Below are 26,629 nucleotides of genomic sequence, written 5' to 3'. Positions count from 1 at the left end.
CAGTAACTAGACATGACTCGCCACTCATGTTCGACCACTCCATGCAGTAACCAGACATGACTCGCCACTCATGTTCGACCACTCCATGCAGTAACTAGATGCAGTAACTAGATGCAGTAACTAGATGCAGTAACTAGACATGACTCGCCACTCATGTTCGACCACTCCATGCAGTAACTAGACATGAATCGCCACTCATGTTCGACCACTCCATGCAGTAACTAGATGCAGTAACTAGACATGACTCGCCACTCATGTTCGACCACTCCATGCAGTAACTAGACATGACTCGCCACTCATGTTCGACCACTCCATGCAGTAACTAGATGCAGTAACTAGACAACTCGCCAAGGAAAATCGACATACATCAACCAACGGACCCAGACTGCAACTCGCAAATATAAATCGCGTCGACTCGTGAAATTGACTCGCTGTGGCTTTTAATGAGTGTGCTTCTATTCGGAAATCTAACGCGATTTACTGTCAATCAATTAGACAATTGTGCGGCACTTACATACTACAACTCGCCAGTAACCCGATGTAAGGTCGAGAGCTTTTAAAACGTCTTGTAAGTATGCTCCTGTCTAAACCCTGTAGTACGCTTTTAAAGCTGTTTTCTATACCGGGCCAATGAAAATAACCATTTCAACCAACTATTTGTCAACGAAAATGCTTTATTTATTTTCATTAAAAAGGTTATCTTGCTATGTCTTTAAATATACCTTGTAAAATTGTATATATAATTATGTTGCATCACATCAAATAGTTTTCGATGTAGCGTTACACCTTATACTTATTAGCCTTTTAACCTTATTCAATTTCTTACAAGCTCTGACTTTATTTAAATAGACCCACTGGTCCTTGAGTTAAACCAGGTAAGGCCTAGATCAGAGTGATTTTCATTAACTCGTGAACTACACTTTGACGTATTACACTTTATTGTCTTCTGATTATATTGTTCTTTTTGTGTTTTATTACTGGCTCTTACCCTTTGACTATCACAATTTGTTTCATGGGTTAATGAAAACGGCGTGCTAGAGTCGCATTGTTCTGGTCATTGTTCTATGTTTCGGCCAAAGAGTGGTTACACAGTTAAGCTGGGGTCGAGTTTCTCATTGTTAATTCAATTTCAGGCGCAATAAACGGAGTGCTAACGTCGCATTAGGTACCTGACAAAACGACGACGGCAACGCGAAAAAAAAGCATTGGGTTGGTAATTAAATGGAAACACATGAGATTACATACTGCCTCATGAATGTCAGACGTTTTTACAGCAAACCACAACGTTAAAACTCCTATAACTACGTTCGCTTCTGTAGAAATGATGTCCTATTTATTATGATGTTCTGTTTATGTTTCTGCCCCTGATGTTAGCTTTTTCCATTTAAACTGAATTGGAACTAATTGCCAAACGCGGACACAATTTTATTCATGTCGTCGTCTTAGCCTTTGGTTAAGGTCAATATTATTCGTCGAACGACACAAAAATACGACACTAGAACGCCGTTTGGTCTGTGTCATATTGACCCGCCCAACAAAGAAAGAAATAAGCAAATCAACATCGTATTAATGAAATAGACATCGTATTAGTGAGATAGACTCGACTCGTCATGTAATACTTAGGGATCACACAAAAGGTTACGAGATCCGATTAGAGCATAATCCACAATTGCGGTTATGCATTCCACTCTAAAGGCTTTGAACCTAGGAAAACTACGTCTTTTCCTTCATTCTCTTCATTCTCTTTGACATCAATGAGCGAGTACTCATAGAAAACACCCATTGAATCATTGCTCTCGATAGAAATCGTCGAAGTTCGCCTTGACCACTCCCCTTCTGGTTCTGAATCAGTCTCCCCTGACACAGCAATTCGGTACACCAGGTCCGTGTCCGAGTCCGATTCCTGGGCCCTGTCACTCATTCCGGATGACCCTGTCGTGAATGATAACTTGTCAAGCGGGTGGCCGTAGTCAAATTCAGTTGAGATATCGTCCATATCTTGACTTGGGTCCTGTGCAAGGGACTGGGATGGGACGTCACCAGACGCGCTGCTAACAGATCTACCTTCTAGCGTTGGGACGTCACTAGACGCGCTGCTAACAGATCTATCTTCTAGCGTTGGGACGTCACTAGACGCGCTGCTATCAGATCTTCCTTCTAGCGTTGGGACGTCACCAGACGCGCTGCTATCAGATCTACCTTCTAGCGTTGGGACGTCACTAGACACGCTGCTAACAGATCTACCTTCTAGCGTTGGGACGTCAGCAGTCGTGCTGATATCAGATCTACCTTCCAGCGTTTGGACGTCATTAGACGCGCTGAAGTCAAGTCGACCTTTCTGCGTTTGGACGTCACCAGACGCGCCGATATCAAGTCGAACTGCCTGGCCGGCTATAAGATCATTCGGATGAGTTGGGGTGTCATCATAAGTGAAGGTTTTGTTATCAATTGGAGAAGGTAAAGCTTTCTTCACGGTCACCTGGCTATCGCTACTACCAATACTACTACTACTTCTTGTGCTGCTGCTAAACTTCCTGGTAACCCTTGTGAAATCTCTTGGGCCACCGCGCAACTGAAGTGTGTCATCATATCTTTCATCTTGTTCACCTTGCTGTACCTCTGGTTTATCTACTTCTTCAACTTCTTCCTTACCAATATAAACGTCATCGGTCGAGTCGTTGTCGTTTAACATCAGCGGATTTATATAACCGGCATCTCTCTTGAGCAGCCTTTCGTCAAGTGGACTTTCATCACTTTCTTGTATTTTACTGTTTTCGTAGGTCGGGTCTTGGATTTCGTTATATGTCGAGCAGCCATTACTGCCTTCGTCAGGGTATTCTATAAAGAAGAGGATGATTGCGATGTGTTGTATTTTGAGAAAAATACACACAAATCTATTTATTTTATAGCAATTTGTCTTACATTGCTTACAAAATAGTATAACTAGAAAGACTTCAGACAAGCTGTTGAAAAACTAGATTGTCTGAGGCGTGGTGTAGACAAGGAAATAAATCGACACAAGGTTGAAAAGGTATGTTTTAACATACCTACACACAAATGCCTATGTGAAACAGTAATTGCGCAGACGTTTCGATTGTAGCCCTTCGTCGGAGCAAAAGGTCTTTTTTTGCTCCGACTAAGGGCTAACGCTCGGAACGTCACCGCAACTATGTTTCACGAGGCGTTCAACATACCTTTTCCCACCTTATGTTGATTTATACATTGCTTATAAAGAATGCTAGCGCGAGTCATCCCCTCAAGCGTCAGTCTCCTTACGGATATCGTCTTACGTTGCTTACATAGAGTGTGTAAAGCAAGCGCATGGTATACGCGGGTCATCCCGTCAAGCGTCAGTCTCCTTACGGATATCGTCTTACTTTGCTTACATAGAATGTGTAAAGCTAGTGCGTGGTATACGCGGGTCATCCCCTCAAGCGTCAGTCTCCTTACGGATATCGTCTTACGGTGCTTACATAGAATGTGTAAAGCAAGCGCGTGGTATACGCGGGTCATCCCGTCAAGCGTCAGTCTCCTTACGGATATCGTCTTACGTTGCTTACATAGAATGTGTAAAGCTAGCGCGTGGTATACGCGGGTCATCCCGTTAAGCGTCAGTTTCCTTACGGGTATCGTCATACGTTGCTTACATAGAATGTGTAAAGCTAGCACGTGGTATACGCGTGTCATCCCGTCAAGCGTCAGTCTCCTTACGGGTATCGTCATACGTTGCTTACATAGAATGTGTAAAGCTAGCACGTGGTATACGCGTGTCATCCCGTCAAGCGTCAGTCTCCTTACGGGTATCGTCATACGTTGCTTACATAGAATGTGTAAAGCTAGCGCGTGGTATACGCAGGTCATCCCGTTAAGCGTCAGTTTCCTTACGGATATCGTCATACGTTGCTTACATAGAATGTGTAAAGCAAGCGCGTGGTATACGTGGGTCATCCCGTCAAGCGACAGTCTACGGTTATCGTCATACGTTGCTTACATAGTGTGTAAAGCAAGCGCGTGGTATACGCGGGTCAAGCGTCAGTCTCCTTACGGATATCGTCTTACGTTGCTTACATAGAATGTGTAAAGCTAGCGCGTGGTATACGCGGGTCATCCCGTCAAGCGTCAGTCTCCTTACGGATATCGTCTTACGTTGCTTACATAGAATGTGTAAAGCTAGCGCGTGGTATACGCGGGTCATCCCGTCAAGCGTCAGTCTCCTTACAGGTATCGTCTTACGTTGCTTACATAGAATGTGTAAAGCTAGCGCGTGGTATACGCGGGTCATCCCGTCAATCGTCAGTCTCCTTACGGGTATCGTCATACGTTGCTTACATAGAATGTGTAAAGTAAGCGCGTGGTATACGCGGGTTATCCCGTCAAGCATCAGTTTCCTTACAGGTATCGTCTTACGTTGCTTACATAGAATGTGTAAAGCTAGCGCGTGGTATACGCGGGTCATCCCGTCAAGCGTCAGTCTCCTTACGGATATCGTCTTACGTTGCTTACATAGAATGTGTAAAGCTAGCGCGTGGTATACGCGGGTCATCCCGTCAAGCGTCAGTCTCCTTACAGGTATCGTCTTACGTTGCTTACATAGAATGTGTAAAGCTAGCGCGTGGTATACGCGGGTCATCCCGTCAAGCGTCAGTCTCCTTACGGGTATCGTCATACGTTGCTTACATAGAATGTGTAAAGTAAGCGCGTGGTATACGCGGGTTATCCCGTCAAGCATCAGTTTCCTTACAGGTATCGTCTTACGTTGCTTACATTGAACGTGTAAAGCTAACGCGGGATATACGCGAGTCATCCCTTCAAGCGTCAGTCTACCGGTATATTCTTACGTTGCTTACATAGAATGTGTAAAGCAAGCGAGTGGTATACGCGGGTCATCCCGTCAAGCGTCAGTCTCCTTACGGGTATCGTCTTACGTTGCTTTCATAGAATGTGTAAAGCTAGCGCGTGGTATACGCGGGTCATCCGGTTAAGCGTCAGTCTCCTTACGAATATCGTCTTACGTTGGTTACATAGAATGTGTAAAGCTAGCGCGTGGTATACGCGGGTCATCCCGTCAAGCGTCAGTCTCCTTACGGATATCGTCTTACGTTGCTTACATAGAATGCGTAAAGCTAGCGCGTGGTATACGCGGGTCATCCCGTCAAGCGTCAGTCTCCTTACAGGTATCGTCTTACGTTGCTTACATAGAATGTGTAAAGCTAGCGCGTGGTATACGCGGGTCATCCCGTCAAGCGTCAGTCTCCTTACGGGTATCGTCATACGTTGCTTACATAGAATGTGTAAAGTAAGCGCGTGGTATACGCGGGTTATCCCGTCAAGCATCAGTTTGCTTACAGGTATCGTCTTACGTTGCTTACATTGAATGTGTAAAGCTAGCGCGGGATATACGCGAGTCATCCCTTCAAGCGTCAGTCTACCGGTATAGTCTTACGTTGCTTACATAGAATGTGTAAAGCAAGCGAGTGGTATACGCGGGTCATCCCGTCAAGCGTCAGTCTCCTTACGGGTATCGTCTTACGTTGCTTTCATAGAATGTGTAAAGCTAGCGCGTGGTATACGCGGGTCATCCGGTTAAGCGTCAGTCTCCTTACGAATATCGTCTTACGTTGGTTACATAGAATGTGTAAAGCAAGCGCGTGGTATATGCGGGTCATCCCGTCAAGCGTCAGTCTCCTTACGGATATCGTCTTACGTTGCTTACATAGAATGTGTAAAGCAAGCGCCGGATATACGCGGGTCTTCTTGTCAAGCGTCAGTCTACGGGTATCGTCTTACGTTGCTTACATAGAGTGTGTAAAGCAAGCGCGTGGTATACACGAGTCATCCCGTCAAGCGTCAGTCTCCTTACGGATATCGTCTTACGTTGCTTACATAGAATGTGTAAAGCAAGCGCGTGGTATACGCGAGTCATCCCTTCAAGCGTCAGTTTCCTTACGGGTATCGTCATACGTTGCTTACATAGAATGTGTAAAGCTAGCACGTGGTATACGCGTGTCATCCCGTCAAGCGTCAGTCTCCTTACGGGTATCGTCATACGTTGCTTACATAGAATGTGTAAAGCTAGCGCGTGGTATACGCGGGTCATCCCGTCAAGCGTCAGTCTCCTTACGGGTATCGTCTTACGTTGCTTACATAGAGTGTGTAAAGCTAGCGCGTGGTATACGCGAGTCATCCCGTCAAGCGTCAGTCTCCTTACGGTTATCGTCTTACGTTGCTTACATAGAATGTGTAAAGCAAGCGCGTGGTATACGCGAGTCATCCCGTCAAGCGTCAGTCTCCTTACGGAAATCATCTTGAGATAAATGGACACAGACGTCATCGTTGGAGACAGTAGATGCCCCTGTGCGGGATTGAACTTTATTGCTAATGGGTAGAGTTGTTGACGAGTCTGTTGGTGCCATCTCATATTCGTTCTTCGTTTTTGTCTTGGGCCCTGGAACATAGATTAACCGTGACAGGTGATCATTATCCCTGGTACAATAAACATTTTTCGCCACCTCTTCCCCCAGTAAGGTCTCGTCCCTATATTTATTATTTGTTAGTTTTGGCAAGCTACTCATACCTAATGGGCGGCTGTCAATCTTGACTATTTTGTCTTGAGACCTGGATTTCGTATTTCCGATGGATGAGTCAGAAATGGACAATTGTTGGTACCGCCTTTTCACAGCGTCTTGTATCTGTAAAAATAAAGAAAGGAATCTAAAAGGTTTCCGGTTTTGCCTGTGACTAGTTTAAAATCGAACTCCGTTCAATTACCCTCGCATAACACATTTCACGTCATGCAATTTGCTCGCCTGTTTATTGAGGACGCAGTGTAGGATAAAGATAATGAATAACACTTTCCACGCGGTGACTCACCTGTTTATTGAGGACGCAGTTTAGGATAAAGATAATGAATAAAACTTTACACGCGGTGACTCACCTGTTTATTGAGGACGCAGTTTAGGATAAAGATAATGAATAACACTTTACACGCGGTGACTCACCTGTTTATTGAGGACGCAGTTTAGGATAAAGATAATGAATAACACTTTCCACGCGGTGACTCACCTGTTTATTGAGATCGCTGTGTAGGATAAAGATAATGAATAACACTTTCCACGCGGTGACTCACCTGTTTATTGAGTACGCAGTTTAGGATAAAGATAATGAATAACACTTTACACGCGGTGACTCACCTGTTTATTGAGGACGCAGTTTAGGATAAAGATAATGAATAACACTTTACACGCGGTGACTCACCTGTTTATTGAGGACGCAGTTTAGGATAAAGATAATGAATAACACTTTCCACGCGGTGACTCACCTGTTTATTGAGGACGCAGTGGAAGATAAAGATCATCAGCCCCTGCAACGAGTTTAAGATGGCGAAGATGTACTTGAAGGCGACCGTCTCCGCGCTGAAGGCCAACAGACCGAATAACCACGTGATCCCCAGTAAGGGAAGGATGACGGCGGTTGCCTTGACAGCCACGCGAAGCTTCTCATCACGTGACTTGTTCTGGACATGACGTGTTCCCATTGTTTGACGCAACACCAGAACGAAGACGATAATGTTGATCTAGAGTAATCCCGTGATATATTTAGAAAGTGACACTATATTCAGTCGCTTGAGCTACGCTACTCAAGTTGAAGGCTTTCATCCAGGGACAGGTTTTTAGGGTGTAAAAGAGACTGTCTCTCTACATCGGGGTCTGTGAATACCTCGTCTCCTTGAATAAGGCAATCCGGCTTAATTTTTTTTTACAATTTTACAATGTGTCTCTTAGCTCACTTCATCAACCGGTATTGGAGGAACTAAAAGACCTCTAAGGACTCTAGCCAGTAGAACCTTACTAAATTACACCTATTTGGATTTAACCTATTGGTCACATGTGAATCGTATTTAATAATATCTCGCGATGTCCGTAAGTAAAGACAATGTACGCAACAAAGTAATGGAATATATCTAAATTGTTTATTAATCTTTTCTTAACACATATGCTCTCACATTCGAATCTTACCATCAAAACCACAAGGGCTGGCGCAACAAATGCCCAAATGAGCCCGTTATCCACCGAAAGCCAGCAAGCGGTTTGGGCGCCGTGGTAACCGTACCCTTTAGTCTGGGTCGCACCCAGTGAAATAGCGACAATTATCGCAGGGAATCCTGGAAAGGGAAAAAACATAATGGTTGCGATAACTTTACTGAACATCTGCTTTAACATTTTGCTTGAGAATAGAAAATGGACTCGCTTGCCGATAGGTCTTCAATCACTTTTTACTTTAGATTATGGTTACAAGGCTCTCAACTGCAGTAACACAGGAATTCCCAAGAGTATACACTGACCGAAGCGCCGGTGATGACTTATATCTGAAGTACATTTGAACCAAAAATGAGTCCCATAAAAACTAAGGGGAAATGTCCATCCCAGCTACCTGATGCATATTCGTAAAACCAAGAATCCGAGAAAAATGTTTTATATAGTATAGGTAAAACAGAAGCCTACGTGTCCAATATTGATCCTGCTTCTTGGCCCCTAGCCACACGTCCATATTAATCTACAGCAAAAGAACGAAATTCTATAGCTTTATCTCCTATGATCTTACCCCATCCGAAGAGCAAGAAATACTTGACTTTCTCTTCGGGTTTGCCTCCGATCACCTTTACAATGATGATGTACAAAAGAGCTCCCTCGCACAACATCCAGCAGAATACGGCCAGGAGGAAATAGTGCAACAAGATTGCAAGCGCCTTGCAACCTTTCTACGATAGTGATACGGTAAGAGGATTAACTAAAGAACTGTACAAATCTGCTCCCTTGCATAACATGCAACTGAAAATGGTCGGAGGAGATAGTGCAGCAACATTTCCAGTACCTTGCAACCTTTCTACGATAGTGAGACTATGAGAGGATTAACTAAAGAATCGTTCGAATTTACTCCCTTGCATAACATGGAGATTTTCTATGATTGTTTTTACATTTTTGTTACACATTTTTCCATTATTACAAGGTTTTCCATTCATTATTTCCCTTAGACTTTTTCTTAACTTGTAAATTACATTTCAATTTAAAACTTTATTCTCCTTTTTTTCCAGCTCTAACCTCCCATCCCTCCCCCTTTCTCCCACCCCTCCCCTCACCCAAAGAAGACAAAAAAAAGAAGGCCCCTCTTCCCCATTTACTGAGCAACATACTTTACTAAATCAAATATATATTAATATTGTTCAACTGAAATCTATTTAAGACTCAATCATCTCATATAATTTGTCCCATTTAGCCAGGTGCAGCTGCAGGGAGTTGTTTTGCAATGCACACAAACGCTCAATCAACTCATACTGACGTATTTTTACAAGCATGCATTGAAGTAATGGAGTGCAGCAACATTGCCAGCGCCTTACAACCTTTTTTACGATGATGAGACGATAAGATGATTTACTAAAGAACTGCAAAAGAAAATTGTTGGAGGAGATAGTGCAGCAAGATTGCTGGTGTCTTGCAACCTTTCTACGACAGTGAGATACATTGAAAGGAAATAATGTTTTCTTTCTTCATGTACCTGTGAATTTCGCGCTGTACCCTCGGCAATCACAAGTATACACACGGCAGCCACCGCGAGGCAGATGTTGAGCAGGACGATAGCTCGCGGACTGCGCACACTTCGCCAGAACGCCACAGTTAGGATAATAGTCAGCAAGATGGCGAAGAGCGAGATCGCGCAACCGATGGTAGAGATCAATTCCAACGCCTTCTGGTCTGCATCCGAGATCTGAAAGATGAGAGATCAAGGAAAATTCCCATGAGCTGTGCTGGTCTTTATCGCTTATGACTGCGATATGCTCCTGCCACCTCAGAACTGTCAGTTAAAAGATATTTACTGTCACATTCAGCATTCGTTGATAATTGGTACGCAAAAACATTCTTACGCATCCAATAGAGTTTGTCCGATTCTTGCTTTTGTTGCGCTTGTGTCGTCCTCCTGTGTGAGAACTGATTTTTGGCAAGATCATAAAGTTCTGATATGTCTACCCCTTTCGCTTTTCACAGAACAATTCGCGAAAAGCAACGAAACTTTCCCTCAGTTTTCATTAAATATAGGAGTGACATATCAAGAGATTTAAACATGATTTCCTAGAAGTCGAAACTTAATCCCAAACAAGAAACTTGAGTTGAGTCCAATGTCATTGCACCACCAAGACAGTTCTTTTTAAAACTCCAGCGTACCTTTCCCCCGTATGGGTCTAGCAGAGCAGCAAACACGGTCAGGTGATCGCATTCACACGTGGTCACCCGGCTGTTGGACTCGCTAGTCACCAGTCTACATCCGCGCGTCAGCCATTTGTCTGGGTTTCCTGGCCTCCAGAACACACACGTCTGGGGAGGGACTGGGTCAAACACCTTTAAGAGACCAGACAAATTAATACATTCATGGGGATCATAAAGTCCTTTTGTTTTTTAAAAAGGAAATGGAACTTACTTTCTTATTTTCAAGCACAATTTTGACCCTGCCGCTGAGTTGTTTTGGGGGCTCAGGTTCGACCACGCTTGTCACAATGGTGGTATTAGCAGACACAGGTTGGCCCTCCCCTACCCCCTGACTACTGTTAGCAGTCTTATTTGCCGCGCTCGCCAGCCTCATCACACCACTTAGTGACTTGTAAACCAGGTTGACCACGTGACTTCCGCTGGTTTTGTTGAAGACTTCCGAGGGAAGATGGATAAAACCTCCCCCTGCGCTGAACTCCAGGCCATCTTGGTAGGCCTTTAAGAAAACAAATGTTAGCATTAAAGAATGTCAGTCACCCACTACTGTTATTGTTTATTATTGAAAATACAGCGGTTTATTCAAATTTAAAATCTACGAATGAAGTCTGATATGTTATTGACGATATAAGACTAAAAATATCTTGGTAACTTGCTTGAATTAGCCGATGGAAATGGGTACAAAGTAACTCCTTAACAGTGCAAGGGAGCACGGCAGAATGTGTTTCTATTTACCGCGCGATTAATATTATTACGAAAATAAACCACTTTGTTATGCAACACCTCATTTGCGTTTGTTTTGTGGGAGTCATCAATTCGCTATTAGATGTTTGTCAACAGTGACTTTGTTCGTTTCATTGGTTACAGATTGCCCAAAGATGTCGAATACGCGTAGTGCATCGCGAGCCTTCGGAAAGGATTCGGGCATTATACGAACAAAGACCCTGTTGACAAACATGATCCACTTCATAATCCTAGCCCTACACCCCCAACAGCACGACTAATATCTCCCCTTACAAAAAAACACATGACACGTTTATTTTCGTAACAATATCAATCGCGCGTTAAATAGTGCAACGCGATTAACTTTATAGCTTCGTTTAGTCAATGCAGATGCTTGACTGGCAAAGTTTGTAAAAAAAACTTCAATACCACAAGAATTACACGGAATCCGCCTTATATCATTAAGTTTGTCAAATCGAAACTGACGCTCACGTGTTAATTATACTATATTAATTAATTAATTGAACGTGTCTTGGTTGCCACGGTAGCGCGAGCTTCTAAGACAAAAAAATGCAAACATCGTATATCTAGACTAGGTTGAGGTTATCCTTTTGCAAATGGCGACCTTACCTTGCTGTCTATTGCAACATTGCTAACTCCGACCGCAATATTTCTCGTCGAAATTTTTTGGGTGGTGTCTGGTGTGATCCGTGAAGCAACCACGAGCCCGAACGAGTCACAAGTTAGAATCAATCGCCCCCACAGCCCGGACGATCCCTACAGACGCATATAACATAGATACATGACATATGATACAAGACGTGGAGCTGGTTATAAGATAGTTGATCATTGTGGTCATTGTGGTAGAGGTTGGAGATATTGGGAGGGTGATGATGGTCATGGTGCTGGAGGGTGATGATGATGGTCATGGTGGTGAAAGGTGATGATGGTCATGGTGCTGGAGGGTGATGATGATGGTCATGGTGGTGAAAGGTGATGATGGTCATGGTGGTGGAGGGTGATGATGGTCATTGTGGTAGAGGGTGATGATGATGGTCATGGTGGTGAAGGGTGATGATGGTCATGGTGGTGGAGGGTGATGATGGACATGGTGCTGGAGGGTGATGGTGGTCATTGTGGTGGAGGGTGATGATGATGGTCATGGTGGTGAAGGGTGATGATGGTAATGGTGGTGGAGGGTGATAATGGTAGTGGAGGGTGATGATGGTCATGGTGGTTGAGGGTGATGATGGTCATGGTGGTGGAGGGTGATGATGGTCATGGTGGAGGGTGATTATAATGGTCATGGTGGTGGAGGGTGATGATGGTCATTGTGGTGGAGGGTGATGATGATGGTCATGGTGGTGAAGGGTGATGATGGTCATTGTGGTGGAGGGTGATGATGATGGTCATGGTGGTGGAGGGTGATGATGGTCATTGTGGTAGAGGGTGATGATGATGGTCATGGTGGTGAAGGGTGATGATGGTCATGGTGGTGGAGGGTGATGATGGACATGGTGCTGGAGGGTGATGATGGTCATTGTGGTGGAGGGTGATGATGATGGACATGGTGCTGGAGGGTGATGATGGTCATTGTGGTGGAGGGTGATGATGATGGTCATGGTGGTGAAGGGTGATGATGGTAATGGTGGTGGAGGGTGATAATGGTAGTGGAGGGTGATGATGGTCATGGTGGTTGAGGGTGATGATGGTCATGGTGGTGGAGGGTGATGATGGTCATGGTGGTGGAGGGTGATGATGGTCATGGTGGAGGGTGATTATAATGGTCATGGTGGTGGAGGGTGATGATGGTCATTGTGGTGGAGGGTGATGATGATGGTCATGGTGGTGAAGGGTGATGATGGTCATGGTGGTGGAGGGTGATGATGGACATGGTGCTGGAGGGTGATGATGGTCATTGTGGTGGAGGGTGATGATGATGGTCATGGTGGTGAAGGGTGATGATGGTAATGGTGGTGGAGGGTGATAATGGTAGTGGAGGGTGATGATGGTCATGGTGGTTGAGGGTGATGATGGTCATGGTGGTGGAGGGTGATGATGGTCATGGTGGAGGGTGATTATAATGGTCATGGTGGTGGAGGGTGATGATGGTCATTGTGGTGGAGGGTGATGATGATGGTCATGGTGGTGAAGGGTGATGATGGTCATTGTGGTGGAGGGTGATGATGATGGTCATGGTGGTGGAGGGTGATGATGGTCATTGTGGTAGAGGGTGATGATGATGGTCATGGTGGTGAAGGGTGATGATGGTCATGGTGGTGGAGGGTGATGATGGACATGGTGCTGGAGGGTGATGATGGTCATTGTGGTGGAGGGTGATGATGATGGTCATGGTGGTGGAGGGTGATTATGGTCATGGTGGTGGAGGGTGAAGATGGTTATGGTGGTGGAGGGTGATGAGGGTCATAGTGATGGATGGTGATGATGGTCATGGTGGAAGAGGGTGATGATGGTCATGGTGGTAGAGAGTGAAGATGGTAATGGGGTGGAGGGTGATGATGGTCATGGTGGTGGAGGGTGATGATGGTCATGGTGGTAGAGAGTGAAGATGGTAATGGGGTGGAGGGTGATGATGGTCATGGTGGTGAAGGGTGATGATGGTCATGGTGGTGGAGGGTGATGATGGTCATGGTGGTGGAGGGTGATGGTGGTCATGGTGGTGGAGGGTGATGATGGTCATGGTGGTAGAGGGTGATGATGGTCATGGTGCTGGAGGGTGAAGATGGTCATGGTGGTGGAGGGTGATGATGGTCATGGTGGTGGAGGGTGAAGATGGTCATGGTGGTGGAGGGTGAAGATGGTCATGGTGGTGGAGGGTGAAGATGGTCATGGTGGTGGAGGGTGAAGATGTTCATGGTGGTTGAGGGTGATGATGGTAATGGTGGTGGAGGGTGATGATGGTCATGGTGGAGGGTGATTATGATGGTAATGGGGTGGAGGGTGGTGATGGTCATGGTGGTGGAGGGTGATGATGATGGTCATGGTGGTAGAGGGTGATGATGGTCATGGTGGTCATGGTGGTGGAGGGTGAAGATGGTCATGGTGGTGGAGGGTGAAGATGGTCATGGTGGTGGAGGGTGATAATGGTAGTGGAGGGTGATGATGGTCATGGTGGTTGAGGGTGATGATGATAGTCATGGTGGTGTAGGGTGATGGTGGTCATGGTGGTGGAGGGTGATGATGGTCATGGTGGTGTAGGGTGATGGTGGTCATGGTGGTGGGGGGTGATGATGGTCACGGTGGTGGAGGGTGATGATAATCATGGTGGTAGAGGGTGAAGATGGTTATGGTGGTGGAGGGTGATAAGGGTCATAGTGATGGATGGTGATGATGGTCATGGTGGTAGAGGGTGGTGATGGTCATGGTGGTAGAGGGTGAAGATGGTCATGGTGGTGGAGGGTGATGATGGTCATGGTGGTGGAGGGTGATGATGGTCATTGTGGTGGAGGGTGATGATGGTCATGGTGGTGGAGGGTGATGATGGTCATGGTGGTGGAGGGTGATGATGGTCATGGTGGTAGAGGGTGATAATGGTCATGGTGGTAGAGAGTTAAGATGGTCATGGTGGTAGAGGGTGATGATGGTCATGGTACTGGAGGGTGATAATGGTCATGGTAGTAGAGGGTGATGATGGTCATGGTGGTAAAGGGTGATGATGGTCATGGTGGGGGAGGGTGATGATGGTGGTCATGGTGGTGGAGGGTGATGATGGTGGTCATGGTGGTGGAGGGTGATGATGGCCATGGTGGTAGAGGGTGATGATGGTGAAGGGTGATGATGGTCATGGTGGTGGAGGGTGATGATGGTGATGGTGGTGGGTGATGATCGTCACGGTCTTTGTGGTGGAGGGTGATGATGGTCATGGTGGTAGAAATGTTGGTAGTGGTCATGATTATGATGTTGATAACAGACGACCCGCATACCATTTTCTGGTTTCCCTGCAACTGAACCACTGATCGTGCGTTTTCAGGGTCCAACACGTTACTTGCGACTTCCATGAAGTTCTGTTGTTCTGCACTGGAGTTGAGAAATGTGGCGTTTATCGCCATGTAATCAGACAGCTTTGATAGTATACTGATCGTGATATCAAGGTCGCCTCCGTAAAGAATGATGCCAGCGTTTTGCCGCGGCTGCGAAGTGTAGTTGGCGAGCACCTCGAGAAGACGACTGGCGTTGAAAGACGATTTGTACCCGGATGAGATTGCGTCCGCCTAAAGCACAAAGACACAAGTCACCAGGAATTTGTTTGGAAATAAGTTTTCATTTAAGGCTCCGTTTTTTTGGCAGTACCTTAATCTAAATATTACTTTAGATGGAACATATTCCTACCTCTAGAAGTAGCTTCTTAAACGTATGTGACGTACAGCCTGAGTAATCTACGGAACCCCAGTCAGCTTGAATTGACGAGACACTTGAACACTTACGCGTCACTTGACCTATTGAAATCAAATCAGTACCATTTAACTCTTCCAAATTGATAATTCATATCAAGTCAACTTGTACCAGCTTTAACTTGAATACCCTCATAAGTCCATGCTGGGGTGTATTGATTGTATCATATATAAAGCGGAATGCATGGAGGGAGAAGGTACAGGAAAGGGAGGGGTGCATAGAAAGGGTGGGGTGCATAGAAAGGGAGGGGTGCATAGAAAGGGAGGGGTGCATAGAAAAGGAGGGGTGCATAGAAAGGGAGGGGTGCATAGAAAGGGTGGGGTGCATAGAAAGGGAGGGGTGCATAGAAAGGGAGGGGTGCATAGAAAGGGTGGGGTGCATAGAAAGGGAGGGGTGCATAGAAAGGGAGGGGTGCATAGAAAGGGTGGGGTGCATAGAAAGGGTGGGGTGCATAGAAAGGGTGGGGTGCATAGAAAGGGAGGGGTGCATAGAAAGGGAGGGGTGCATAGAAAGGGAGGGGTGCATAGAAAGGGAGGGGTGCATAGAAAGGGTGGGGTGCATAGAAAGGGTGGGGTGCATAGAAAGGGTGGGGTGCATAGAAAGGGAGGGGTGCATAGAAAGGGAGGGGTGCATAGAAAGGGAGGGGTGCATAGAAAGGGAGGGGTGCATAGAAAGGGAGGGGTGCATAGAAAGGGAGGGGTGCATAGAAAGGGTGGGGTGCATAGAAAGGGAGGGGTGCATAGAAAGGGTGGGGTGCATAGAAAGGGTGGGGTGCATAGAAAGGGAAGGGTGCATAGAAAGGGTGGGGTGCATAGAAAGGGAGGGGTGCATAGAAAGGGTGGGGTGCATAGAAAGGGTGGGGTGCATAGAAAGGGAGGGGTGCATAGAAAGGGAGGGGTGCATAGAAAGGGAGGGGTGCATAGAAAGGGAGGGGTGCATAGAAAGGGAGGGGTGCATAGAAAGGGTGGGGTGCATAGAAAGGGAAGGGTGCATAGAAAGGGTGGGGTGCATAGAAAGGGAGGGGTGCATGCAGAGGGTAGGCATGCAAAGAGAGGAGGCATGCAAAAAAGGAAAGGGTGCATATAGAGGGGTGATTGCAAAGAAAGGAATGCACCCTTTCCTTTCTTTGCATGCACCCCTCTGTTTGCACCCTTTCCTTTCTTTGCATGCACCCCTCTGTTTGCACCCTTTCCTTTCTTTGCATGCACCCCTCTGTTTGCACCCTTTCCTTTCTTCATATGCTTTCCTTTCTTTGCATGCACCCCTCTGTTTGCACCCTTTCCTTTCTTTGCATGCACCCCTCTGTATGCACGCTTGCAAACACAGGCAAAGAAAGGAAAGGGTGCATACAGAGGGAGGGTGCACCATTCAACCTAAGCAACTCTCCCATCCCCGATACTGTAAACTATAAACTTACCAACAGCATCTGGAGGACATAGCTGAACGGCGGTGCTATTTGCCGCTGTACTTTGCCAATTGATAAAACTCTCTGATATCTTTGGACACCTTGGGTAATCTGTCGACGGCAACGAAACACATGCATGCATGCCGTTAGACGGCTAATCATTAAAAGAATCATAACATTTGAGCTAAATCAACAACATCACAAAGCACAAAGCACATTCGATCTTCTTCTAATCCGAAGCGGGTTACAAACCTTGAGTGACCACCGTAAACCGGGAGAGAGGACTTTGCGAAAAGACTTGTGAAGACGGTGGGTTGCCTGAGTATAGCAAGCATTGATAGGACACCACGTAGCTGCTGCCATTTCCAGAAGGGACCTTCACGTTAGAGACCGTCAGCGTGCTTCTGTTGCCACCAGGGCGTGTGGGGAGGAAGGTTGACAAGTAGGGGATAGGCGAGCCATCGGGATGATATGCCACGATACGGAACAAAGCAGCGCCTAACGATTCACTAAGGAAGTTTAGGGTGCCTGCTAGAAGGTTACATTCAATATTGGCGGCTGATCCTGAAAATGGAGGATATTTTCATTTTAGTTCTTACCATACAATTTTGTTTTAAGAATGGCGATTAATCATTCCTGTTTCTGTCATTTTAAAAACCATCCACGATTGAACCTGAAACTTTATTAACAAGTTGAATTAAAATCATTCCGGTTACTCGTCCGAATTAGCCGATGGAGATAGATGCGTTGTTTAACTGCTGTAGGTATTGTGCGCGTTTTATATGGCGTCCTTTTTTAAAAGTACTATCTGATGGCCAGTCGGAGGAGGGCCTGTGCAAAGGATTTTACCTTCGATCTTGGTCATACTAAGAGGGTGTATACCAATCATTGGCCTGACGTCCACGAGCTGGTAGATACTCCTGCTATAGCCAGATTTGCTGAAACGCATGAGAAAGTCATTAAAAACTAAAAGTAGTTATGGCAATCCTAAAAATGATGTTTGATTGCTGGTGATTGCTTAAATTAATTATCATTTTATTATAATGACGATAGCATATAACAGACAACCGGCCCTTACCTCGCGACGCAAGAATAGTTCCCTCTGTCGCCCGCGGTGACATTACGTATGGTCAGCATCGACCATGATATCGCATGAGTGGTATTAGTGTCCATCTTGTGACGTACGTCCCACTCAATTACACGTCCATCTTTGAGCCAGAGAAAGTCTGGCCGCTGCGGCCCGAATGGCACTTTGCAAAGAAACTCCACAGTGGTATCGGGGTTAGGGAAGCTATCAGAAACATTGACAACCACGTCTAGAAACCCTACGAAAAATAAGAAATGTGATTAAAGTTTTAGCGAAAGGAGAATGCAATTCTGCATAGCTCTTGTTCTGAATCTTGGACGACTATTCAGAGATAGTCTTCTTAACTTTAATGGCACGCTCACAATACTGTATTAGCAAATGAATTAGCAGTTAGTTGAGGCAATAGTTAATAAGCTTGTAAAAAAATAATGTCAGACGGGTGGAATATCACTTCTTTGTGATATATTTGCTGCATTTAACTTCGGCGCCCTTGCCATAATCATCGAGTATGTGGACAATAGCGGTGCTTGGGTGAATGGTAACGGAAAGATCATCGCTGCTCAGCCTAAGGCTAAAACTCTCTGGACCCTCGGCGCTGTCGTCATCAATAATTGGGAACTCGATCATCTTCAGGCTTTCGCCCTTACCGAATGTTCCCCTAATGACGAGAGGAGGAATATAGTTTTCCCCATTTTTGGCTTCACCATTGTTTATATTATTCGTTAGAGGGAAAAGCACATCAAACTTTACAGTCGGGTCAAACTCCTCGCACTGATCTCAAAAGCGCCACAACCACTGTCTTATTGTTACTTGCATTGCCATTCCCTCATTCCAAAAAGCTTTATCCACTCCAGCAGCAACAGTAATGATTAATAAATCGTCTTAACCTTATTCATCGCAATTTACTACTATTGTAGCCTCATTTTCACAGATGAGTAACCACATATTTACCGTATAGTAACCGCATATTTACCGTATAGTAACCGCATATTTACCGTATAGTAACCGCATCAACATCGAGTAGTAACCGCACCTTTATTGTAAAGTGGCCGCACATTTGCCGTCAAGCAACCGCATCTTTATCTAGTAACTGCATCTCTACAGAGAGTCGCATCTTTTAAGAGTAGTAAGCCCACCTTCACCGAATAAAAACCGCATTTTACCGCACAGTGGTCGCATCTCAAGAACAAGATTCGCATAATGACATACAGTAGCCGTATCTTAATGTAGTTATCGTATCTTTACCTGCAGACTAACCGCATATTGACAGTAGAGTAACCACAGATTTACCGTAGAGAAACCGTATATTTACTCTTAAGTAAACCGCATTCTTATCATATAGTAACCGCATTTTTACCGTACGGTAGCCGCATCTTGTAGCCGAATCTTAGGATTTACCGTAGAGAAACCGTATATTTACTGTTAAGTAAAGCGCATTCTTATCATATAGTAACCGCATTTTTACCGTACGGTAGCCGTATCTTTAGTAATCGCATAAATCGCCATATAGTAAACGCATCTTTACCGTTTAGTAACCGCATATTTATCGTATGACAACAGCATCTGTATTGTATAGTAACCGCATCTTGATTATGTAGTTACCGTAATTTTACAGTATATTCACCGCTTCTTTACCGTATAGTAGCCGCATCTTTATCGTACAATAATCGCCTCTTACCACACTTTGATCGCATCTCTCTTATCCGTATAGTGACTACATATTTACCATATGGTAATCGCATCTTTACAGTACAATAACTACATGTTTACCGTACAGTGACTGTTCCGTATCGTAATCACATCTTAACCGCATAGGTTTCTCGTTAACTGTGCGGTTACTGCATCCTTTAGACGGCATTTTCCCCGCATCCCAATTTTTACCCTGAAGAAACCGTATATCTTAAATGGCGCTTTGAAATTTACTCTTTTTTAAGAGGCTTGCATACCGGTTTTTGGACAAATTCTACCTGAAAGTTTGATTGTCACCAATGTTTCCCACCTTCCCTTCTGACGGGACCATTCCTTTCGAGCAGAGAAACAGAAGTATGCAGAAATCCAATATAAGCTTCAGGGGAAAAAATATTAGTTTTCGAACCAACGTGGTAGAGCCTTAAGGAAAGTCATAATAAAAACCAGATGAGTGTTGAGAAGATGTTACTTTCCATCCCCAACTCAACCACCCTTGACCCTAAAGACGTGCACCCACACAGATTGTTGAAAGCATCAGTATTACCACCATGAACGATGCGTATCAAAGCAACAAATAAGAACATCGCACTAACCGTCATTGTCCTTAATGGTGACAGTAGTGAATTTTGGTTTGACGGTCACCCTTACGTTGCTGGTGGTAAGTGTCAATGTCTCGGGCGACTCGGTAATATTGTCGTCGATGATCTTTACTACGAAATACTTGGTCTCCTTCCCAGGGGCAAAAGTGACCACGAGTTCAGAAGGTAAAGTCACTTCCAGAAATCGCAGATTTACTCGCAACTAGGACACTGGAATAGTATCATAAAATTACTAAAACGTCACGTATAAAATTGGTGAGATTTGCTCCCTTATTTAACACACCTTGATCATATTCGTTCCTTCATCGCCTGTAGCCACCCTATTTCTGTGGTCTATTTCTTTGACCTTATCGCTCATTCACCGCCTTCATCCCCCTCAATGCTGGGCGACAACCAGGCGGATGCTTTATCATTCGCTGTTCACATATTCTTCTCTTCACTGCCTTGCAAAGGTAAGGCAAATTATCAAGGAGCGTAAGTCATCTCTAATGAGCATCTTACCTTACGCTATGACTAATACTTTTGTCACAAATCCTCTTGAGCGGTATCCTGGCGTCCCCGACTTTCTCGGCCACTGTGACCGACACGTTAGCGAAGCCAATTACAGCTGGAGGCAAAATTTAAAACCTAAAACTTCTATCAAGGTTTTTTTTTTTATTAGACATAAACCACCGCACTTGCCGTCATTCTGTTTGATGGTGACAGTAGCGACATTTGGTTTGACGGTAACCCTCACGTCGCTGGTGTTAAGTGTCAATTTAAAGGTCTCGGTTGGCTCAGGAATATTCCGTCCATTTGGAAGTCCATTTTGCTACTATGGTGTGAGGAATGATGGCAGCAAGGCCGGCAGGTCCCTTGCATATTCAGATATATCCAGAATTATTATCGAAAAGGTGTGGTCCCTAAGTACATTAATACGTCCCTACTATATAACAAGGGGCATGTTTAGTGTTAAAGTAACAATAAAGTCACCGTCATTGTACTCGATGGTAACAGTGGAATTGTTGGGTTGGATCGTCAATCCCCGATCACTGCTTCTTAGAGTTTGGAGTTTAGGTCTTTATCCGCCTGGATGCTGTCCTCCAAAAGGGAAGAGACAGCTTGACAGATGCCTGCACCTGTAGCTACTATCATTCACTGTTTACTGATCCATTCCTTTACCGCCTCGACATTATAAGAAAAATAAGACAAAAAGGAATATAAGTCTTGTCTTATGAGCATCTGACCTCATGACTAACAACCCTGTAGCATGTCCTCCTGAGCGTTATCCTGACGCGCCCGGCGTTCTTGAAAACTGTTAACGACTTGTTAGCGAAGCCAATTACGGTTTAAGGACTGGATTCCATTAGGACTTCTTTCATAGCCATTTGAGTAAAATCCATCGAGCTTAAAATGACACAGAATTGGAGTAACTGCACGTTAAAGCTACGAGGTAACTATGCGGTAGATTTGCGTCTAGTAGTAGTATTCGGTCATGTAACAGACGAGGTAACTATGCGGTAGATTTGCGTCTAGTAGTAGTATTCGGTCATGTAACAGACGAGGTAACTATGCGGTAGATTTGCGTCTAGTAGTAGTATTCGGTTATGTAACAGACGAGGTAACTATGCGGTAGATTTGCGTCTAGTAGTAGTGTTCGGTTATGTAACAGACGAGGTAACTATGCGGTAGATTTGCGTCTAGTAGTAGTGTTCGGTTATGTAACAGACGAGGTAACTATGCGGTAGATTTGCGTCTAGTAGTAGTATTCGGTTATGTAACAGACGAGGTAACTATGCGGTAGATTTGCGTCTAGTAGTAGTGTTCGGTTATGTAACAGACGAGGTAACTATGCGGTAGATTTGCGTCTAGTAGTAGTGTTCGGTCATGTAACAGACGAGTTAACTATGCGGTAGATTTGCGTCTAGTAGTAGTGTTCGGTCATGTAACAGACGAGGTAACTATGCGGTAGATTTGCGTCTAGTAGTAGTGTTCGGTCATGTAACAGACGAGGTAACTATGCGGTAGATTTGCGTCTAGTAGTAGTATTCGGTCATGTAACAGACGAGGTAACTATGCGGTGGATGTGCGTCTAGTAGTAGTGTTCGGTCATGTAACAGACGAGGCAACTATGCGGTAGATTTGCGTCTAGTAGTAGTGTTCGGTTATGTAACAGACGAGGTAACTATGCGGTAGATTTGCGTCTAGTAGTAGTGTTCGGTCATGTAACAGACGAGGTAACTATGCGGTAGATTTGCGTCTAGTAGTAGTGTTCGGTTATGTAACAGACGAGGTAACTATGCTGTAGATTTGCGTCTAGTAGTAGTATTCGGTTATGTAACAGACGAGGTAACTATGCGGTAGATTTCCGTCTAGTAGTAGTATTCGGTTATGTAACAGACGAGGTAACTATGCGGTAGATTTGCGTCTAGTAGTAGTATTCGGTTATGTAACAGACGAGGTAACTATGCGGTAGATTTGCGTCTAGTAGTAGTATTCGGTTATGTAACAGACGAGGTAACTATGCGGTAGATTTGCGTCTAGTAGTAGTATTCGGTCATGTAACAGACGAGGTAACTATGCGGTAGATTTGCGTCTAGTGGTAGTATTCGGTTAAGTTGTAGTTACTTAAAAAATGTACCGCCAAACATTTGGTAATACGGCACAGATGTGAATATTATTGCGATTACCTTACAACAAAGATGCGATTGCCTCGATGCGATTACTATTCGGAAACGATGCGACTAGTAAACACTAAAGATGCTGTTACTATACGGTAACGATGCGGCTAGTATACAAAAAGATGCGGTTACTATACGGTAACGATGCGGCTTGTATGCAATTAAGATGCGGTTACTATACGGTAACGATGCGGCTTGTATACAATTAAGATGCGGTTACTATACGGTAACGATGCGGCTTGTATACAATTAAGATGCGGTTACTATACGGTAACGATGCGGCTAGTATACAATAAGATGCGGTTATTATACGGCAACGATGCGGCTAGTATACAATAAGATGCGGTTACTATACGGTAACGATGCGGCTAGTATACAATAAGATGCGGTTACTATACGGTAACGATGAGGCTAGTATACAATAAGATGCGGTTACTATACGGTAACGATGCGGCTAGTATACAATAAGATGCGATTACTATACGGCTGACTTACCTACTTTCGCGGATGATATGTCATGCTGGGTATTTAAAGATGCGACAACAGCGACGATTATAAGGACGTGGCCAAACAGACCGCACTTGGCGGAAAATTACAAAATAATTTTAATGAAAATACACTAACGAACAACATAAATTTTTAAAGTAATCCTATGGTTTTTGCCATCGTTGGTCTCGCTGCCGTCTATAACTCTTGAAATCTCTATTGCTGTACTGATGATGTATACACCGCACAATAGACGTTAAGCTTATGCCGATGTGATTGGATATAATATTTAAAACGTTAAAAGGGGAAGGCAATACAAACAATGAAATCCCCGTACGACAGCGCTCACGAGCGACGACTTTAAGTCAGACTGCAAAATATGATGTGCCTTTCCATCCAATATCCCTCAACGAATAGAGGACTATACTTCCTCTACCGTCTTACGAGAAGAAAGACTGAGAATCTTAAGGCGATCGAGATCCCAATTATTGACAACATCGGCAGCGTAGTGCCCAGCAGGGAAATCTTCCGCATCTGAGTAAGGATAATTATTCCCACACGCGCACTGAAACATTCAACGAGCCATTTAAAAAAAAGACCAAACCTAAAGTGCATGTTCTCTGGGGTTTAAGCGAAGTATCGAGTCAACATCATCTTGGCCACCGCCTTTATCGTAGTCGATGATGTTTTTTTAACGAGGTAAAGATGATTAGAAATACTGGCGTAGCGACACATTCAACAAGTTTTAAATGCCACGCATACCTAGTCCATCTAAACAAGGCAAAAAGGCAATTCCGCACGTAAAGTTCTAAAATATCTTGCAATTGCTCTTTCTCGTTGCATTATATCACTCTTTTTCTATTTCAAATTTAAACATTCTGGCCCATTTCACTTGCATTAATGCCCGGACGGTACCTGCTTTGTAAACAGTGAGTGCTGCTAGTGGGCTGCTGGCCCAGACGTCCAAGTAGCCATAACCACCGCTCAATGAACACAGCTGGCAGCGGTACTTGAGGGTGTGGCTTGTCAGGTTTTCAGGCGGTGCTGGCGCTGATAGCGTAAGGGAGGTGACGTTCTCTGGATTACGGGAACCTTCGCGCACGATGCGATAGAACATAAGAGATTTCGGGAACCCTCCTAGCAGCTGACAGTGGAACGTCACATTATCCCCTGCAATAGCGAAAAACATAAGATTTGTTCTAGAGAAAAGACATTTCAATATTTTTTCAATTTTTTTTTTCGCAAACTGCAAGAAGAGATGTTTATGTATCTTATTTCGAACTGAACTGAGATACGATCTTTAAAACATTGTCTTAATAGTACAGCCCTTTGTCTACATAGGTTAGGCACACATTGCTTCAGAAGGCCTTAACGGCACAGCTTTTTTACCTTCTCTTTTGCTGAGTGATTCGGGCGTGATGCCGAGGGTAGGTCGAACATCCAGATCCGATGAATTGCTAGCGGCTTTGTTGCCTTTACTGAAATATTAACAGTAATGGAGTAATGGCCAATCAATAGAGAGAGACGATCAGGAAAACAGACACACAGATTGACAGACAAGCATACGGTAAGACTGAAAGACAGACTGTTAGACGATCGACCAGAAAGAAAGATCAATGGACAGACGGATTGGCAGAAAGACGAGTACCTAGCAGTGCACGAGTAGTTTCCTCGGTCCACATACGACACGCTAGTAATGTGAAGTGCTGTCCACGCAGGGAATCGCTCTCTAGCAAACTGGACCTTATGGTGCTCATCTAAAACTATGGCCTTCTCTTCCTTGGTCCAACGCAACACCGGCATCCGCGGACCATCAGAAACGGTACAGTTGATGGTGATACTGTCATTAGGTGAGGGGTAGGTGTTGGTGGGATAAATGGATGGCCCTTCGAACTCTAGAATTAATCGAGGAATTATAAGCGATGTTATATACATTAGAGCTAGACATGTAGCCATCAAGTACCCTGCGGTTTCATTGTTTAAAGAAGGGGTAGCGATGGGTACCCAGAAATTTAGAAAGTCTCGCCAAAATTTCGCAAAGTCTTGGAATCTCGCCGTCTTTTACGCAAGTCTCGGAGTCTCGCTTTTATTTTTTTAATTTTAGGGGTCTCGTTTTAGCAGTCTGGTTTCTTTTCTACCACGGTATCGGAGTCGCGAATTTTTAAACTCGATTTCAGGTTCCCCAATGTTTGTTAAATCCGCGACATGTTTTATATTGTTACTATGGCCGTGGGTTTGTTTTTCGAGCCTGAAAGTTTAGCTATTTTAGGAAGATTGTATGGTGTAATCTTATCTTTCCCTAACCAGATAACGAGTCTCTACATGAACAATCTCATAATCTCATAATAGTCTCGCCTCCGCCTTTTTATCGCAAAGCACGGGCTCGGATTCTGAAATTTGACAAAAGTCTCGGGCTCGGATTCTGAAATTTGATAAAAAAGTCTCGGGCTCGGATTCTGAAAGTGACAAAGGTCTCGGGCTCGGATTCTGAAATTTGACAAAAGTCTCGGGCTCGGATTCTGAAATGTGACAAAGGTCTCGGGCTCGGATTCTGAAACGCGTATCCTGAGTAGACCCGGCTTTCAAGTAGAGGGATGTGATATTTACCATCTGGGAGGCCTTCGGCCTCGGTCAGTATTTTCAAGGCCTTGGTCAGGGTATTTTTCGATACAGACCAACCCTTGGCTGGAAAATAACATTTTTATTTTTTGGTTGCACGAGGCGAGGTTTCGCTTCTGACTTTCGTCGATGTTCGTGAAGATTTTGTTCGCTCATGATCATTCAATAAACTTCATTTTGTATTTCCACAGAACGCTTTTAATCCTACAGAAATACAGAACCTCCAAAGAAGACATGCTCTGAGTTTTGACCAACAACTTTGTAAAATAATTTAGTACAAATTGATTCGTCGTTCTCAACTCGAATTGATCGTGGAAATGTCGCTTTAAATCCTCGACAGACGATAAGATATATTCACTTTTCTCTATATTCCCTTGAATGTGGATACGTTAAGCTTGTTATGCAGGTAAATCCTAGAGTGATTTGTCGTTTTTCTTTCTATCCCAAATAAAATTTCAGCGAATTGAAATTGTCGCGCGCGTTGCAAAATTATTATGGCGGGAAATTGTCAGAACACAGGGAGTTGAAGCCGAAGTCAACGATTCTAAATAAAATGACAAATAAAATGTCGTTTTAGTGTGAAGATCTATAACCTCGGGAGTAAATAAAACAGTTTTCGATGGCCATTTTACAAACAACTCATTATTTCGAGCTTTGGAGTTGAGCGGGCCGGAATCGCGGGGTTCGGATCA

General features: G+C 44.5%; 1 protein-coding gene across 6 annotated transcripts in view; it reads right to left on the bottom strand.

The window, feature by feature from the left end:
• Positions 1 to 656: 656 nt before the first annotated feature.
• LOC116611752 (adhesion G protein-coupled receptor F5) overlaps positions 657 to 26,629 on the bottom strand; it is a 39,450-nt gene continuing 13,477 nt past the window's right edge. For 3 of the 6 annotated variants that reach the window (XM_048726039.1, XM_048726040.1, XM_048726038.1), the window contains 19 exons: positions 24,967 to 25,213; positions 24,708 to 24,796; positions 24,234 to 24,488; positions 17,876 to 18,122; positions 17,647 to 17,735; positions 17,050 to 17,361; positions 16,810 to 16,908; positions 15,330 to 15,436; positions 14,924 to 15,211; positions 11,610 to 11,756; positions 10,471 to 10,755; positions 10,218 to 10,391; positions 9,553 to 9,762; positions 8,602 to 8,758; positions 8,016 to 8,161; positions 7,319 to 7,573; positions 6,575 to 6,689; positions 6,296 to 6,445; positions 657 to 2,838 (listed from right to left, as the gene is read on the bottom strand). In XM_048726039.1, the coding sequence (XP_048581996.1) occupies positions 1,676 to 2,838; positions 6,296 to 6,445; positions 6,575 to 6,689; positions 7,319 to 7,573; positions 8,016 to 8,161; positions 8,602 to 8,758; positions 9,553 to 9,762; positions 10,218 to 10,391; positions 10,471 to 10,755; positions 11,610 to 11,756; positions 14,924 to 15,211; positions 15,330 to 15,436; positions 16,810 to 16,908; positions 17,050 to 17,361; positions 17,647 to 17,735; positions 17,876 to 18,122; positions 24,234 to 24,488; positions 24,708 to 24,796; positions 24,967 to 25,213 (4,535 nt within the window). In that variant the 3' untranslated portion in view covers positions 657 to 1,675. Of the gene's footprint in view, positions 2,839 to 5,883; positions 5,926 to 6,231; positions 6,446 to 6,574; positions 6,690 to 7,318; positions 7,574 to 8,015; positions 8,162 to 8,601; positions 8,759 to 9,552; positions 9,763 to 10,217; positions 10,392 to 10,470; positions 10,756 to 11,609; positions 11,757 to 14,923; positions 15,212 to 15,329; positions 15,437 to 16,809; positions 16,909 to 17,049; positions 17,362 to 17,646; positions 17,736 to 17,875; positions 18,123 to 24,233; positions 24,489 to 24,707; positions 24,797 to 24,966; positions 25,214 to 26,629 lie in introns of all 6 variants that reach the window. The other 3 variants (XM_048726041.1, XM_048726043.1, XM_048726042.1) reach the window with 3 other exon arrangements.

This window comes from Nematostella vectensis, chromosome 4 (genome assembly GCF_932526225.1).
Source record: "Nematostella vectensis chromosome 4, jaNemVect1.1, whole genome shotgun sequence".
Classification (NCBI taxonomy): domain Eukaryota; kingdom Metazoa; phylum Cnidaria; class Anthozoa; order Actiniaria; family Edwardsiidae; genus Nematostella; species Nematostella vectensis.
This window is presented reverse-complemented; position numbering and strand designations above follow the sequence as displayed.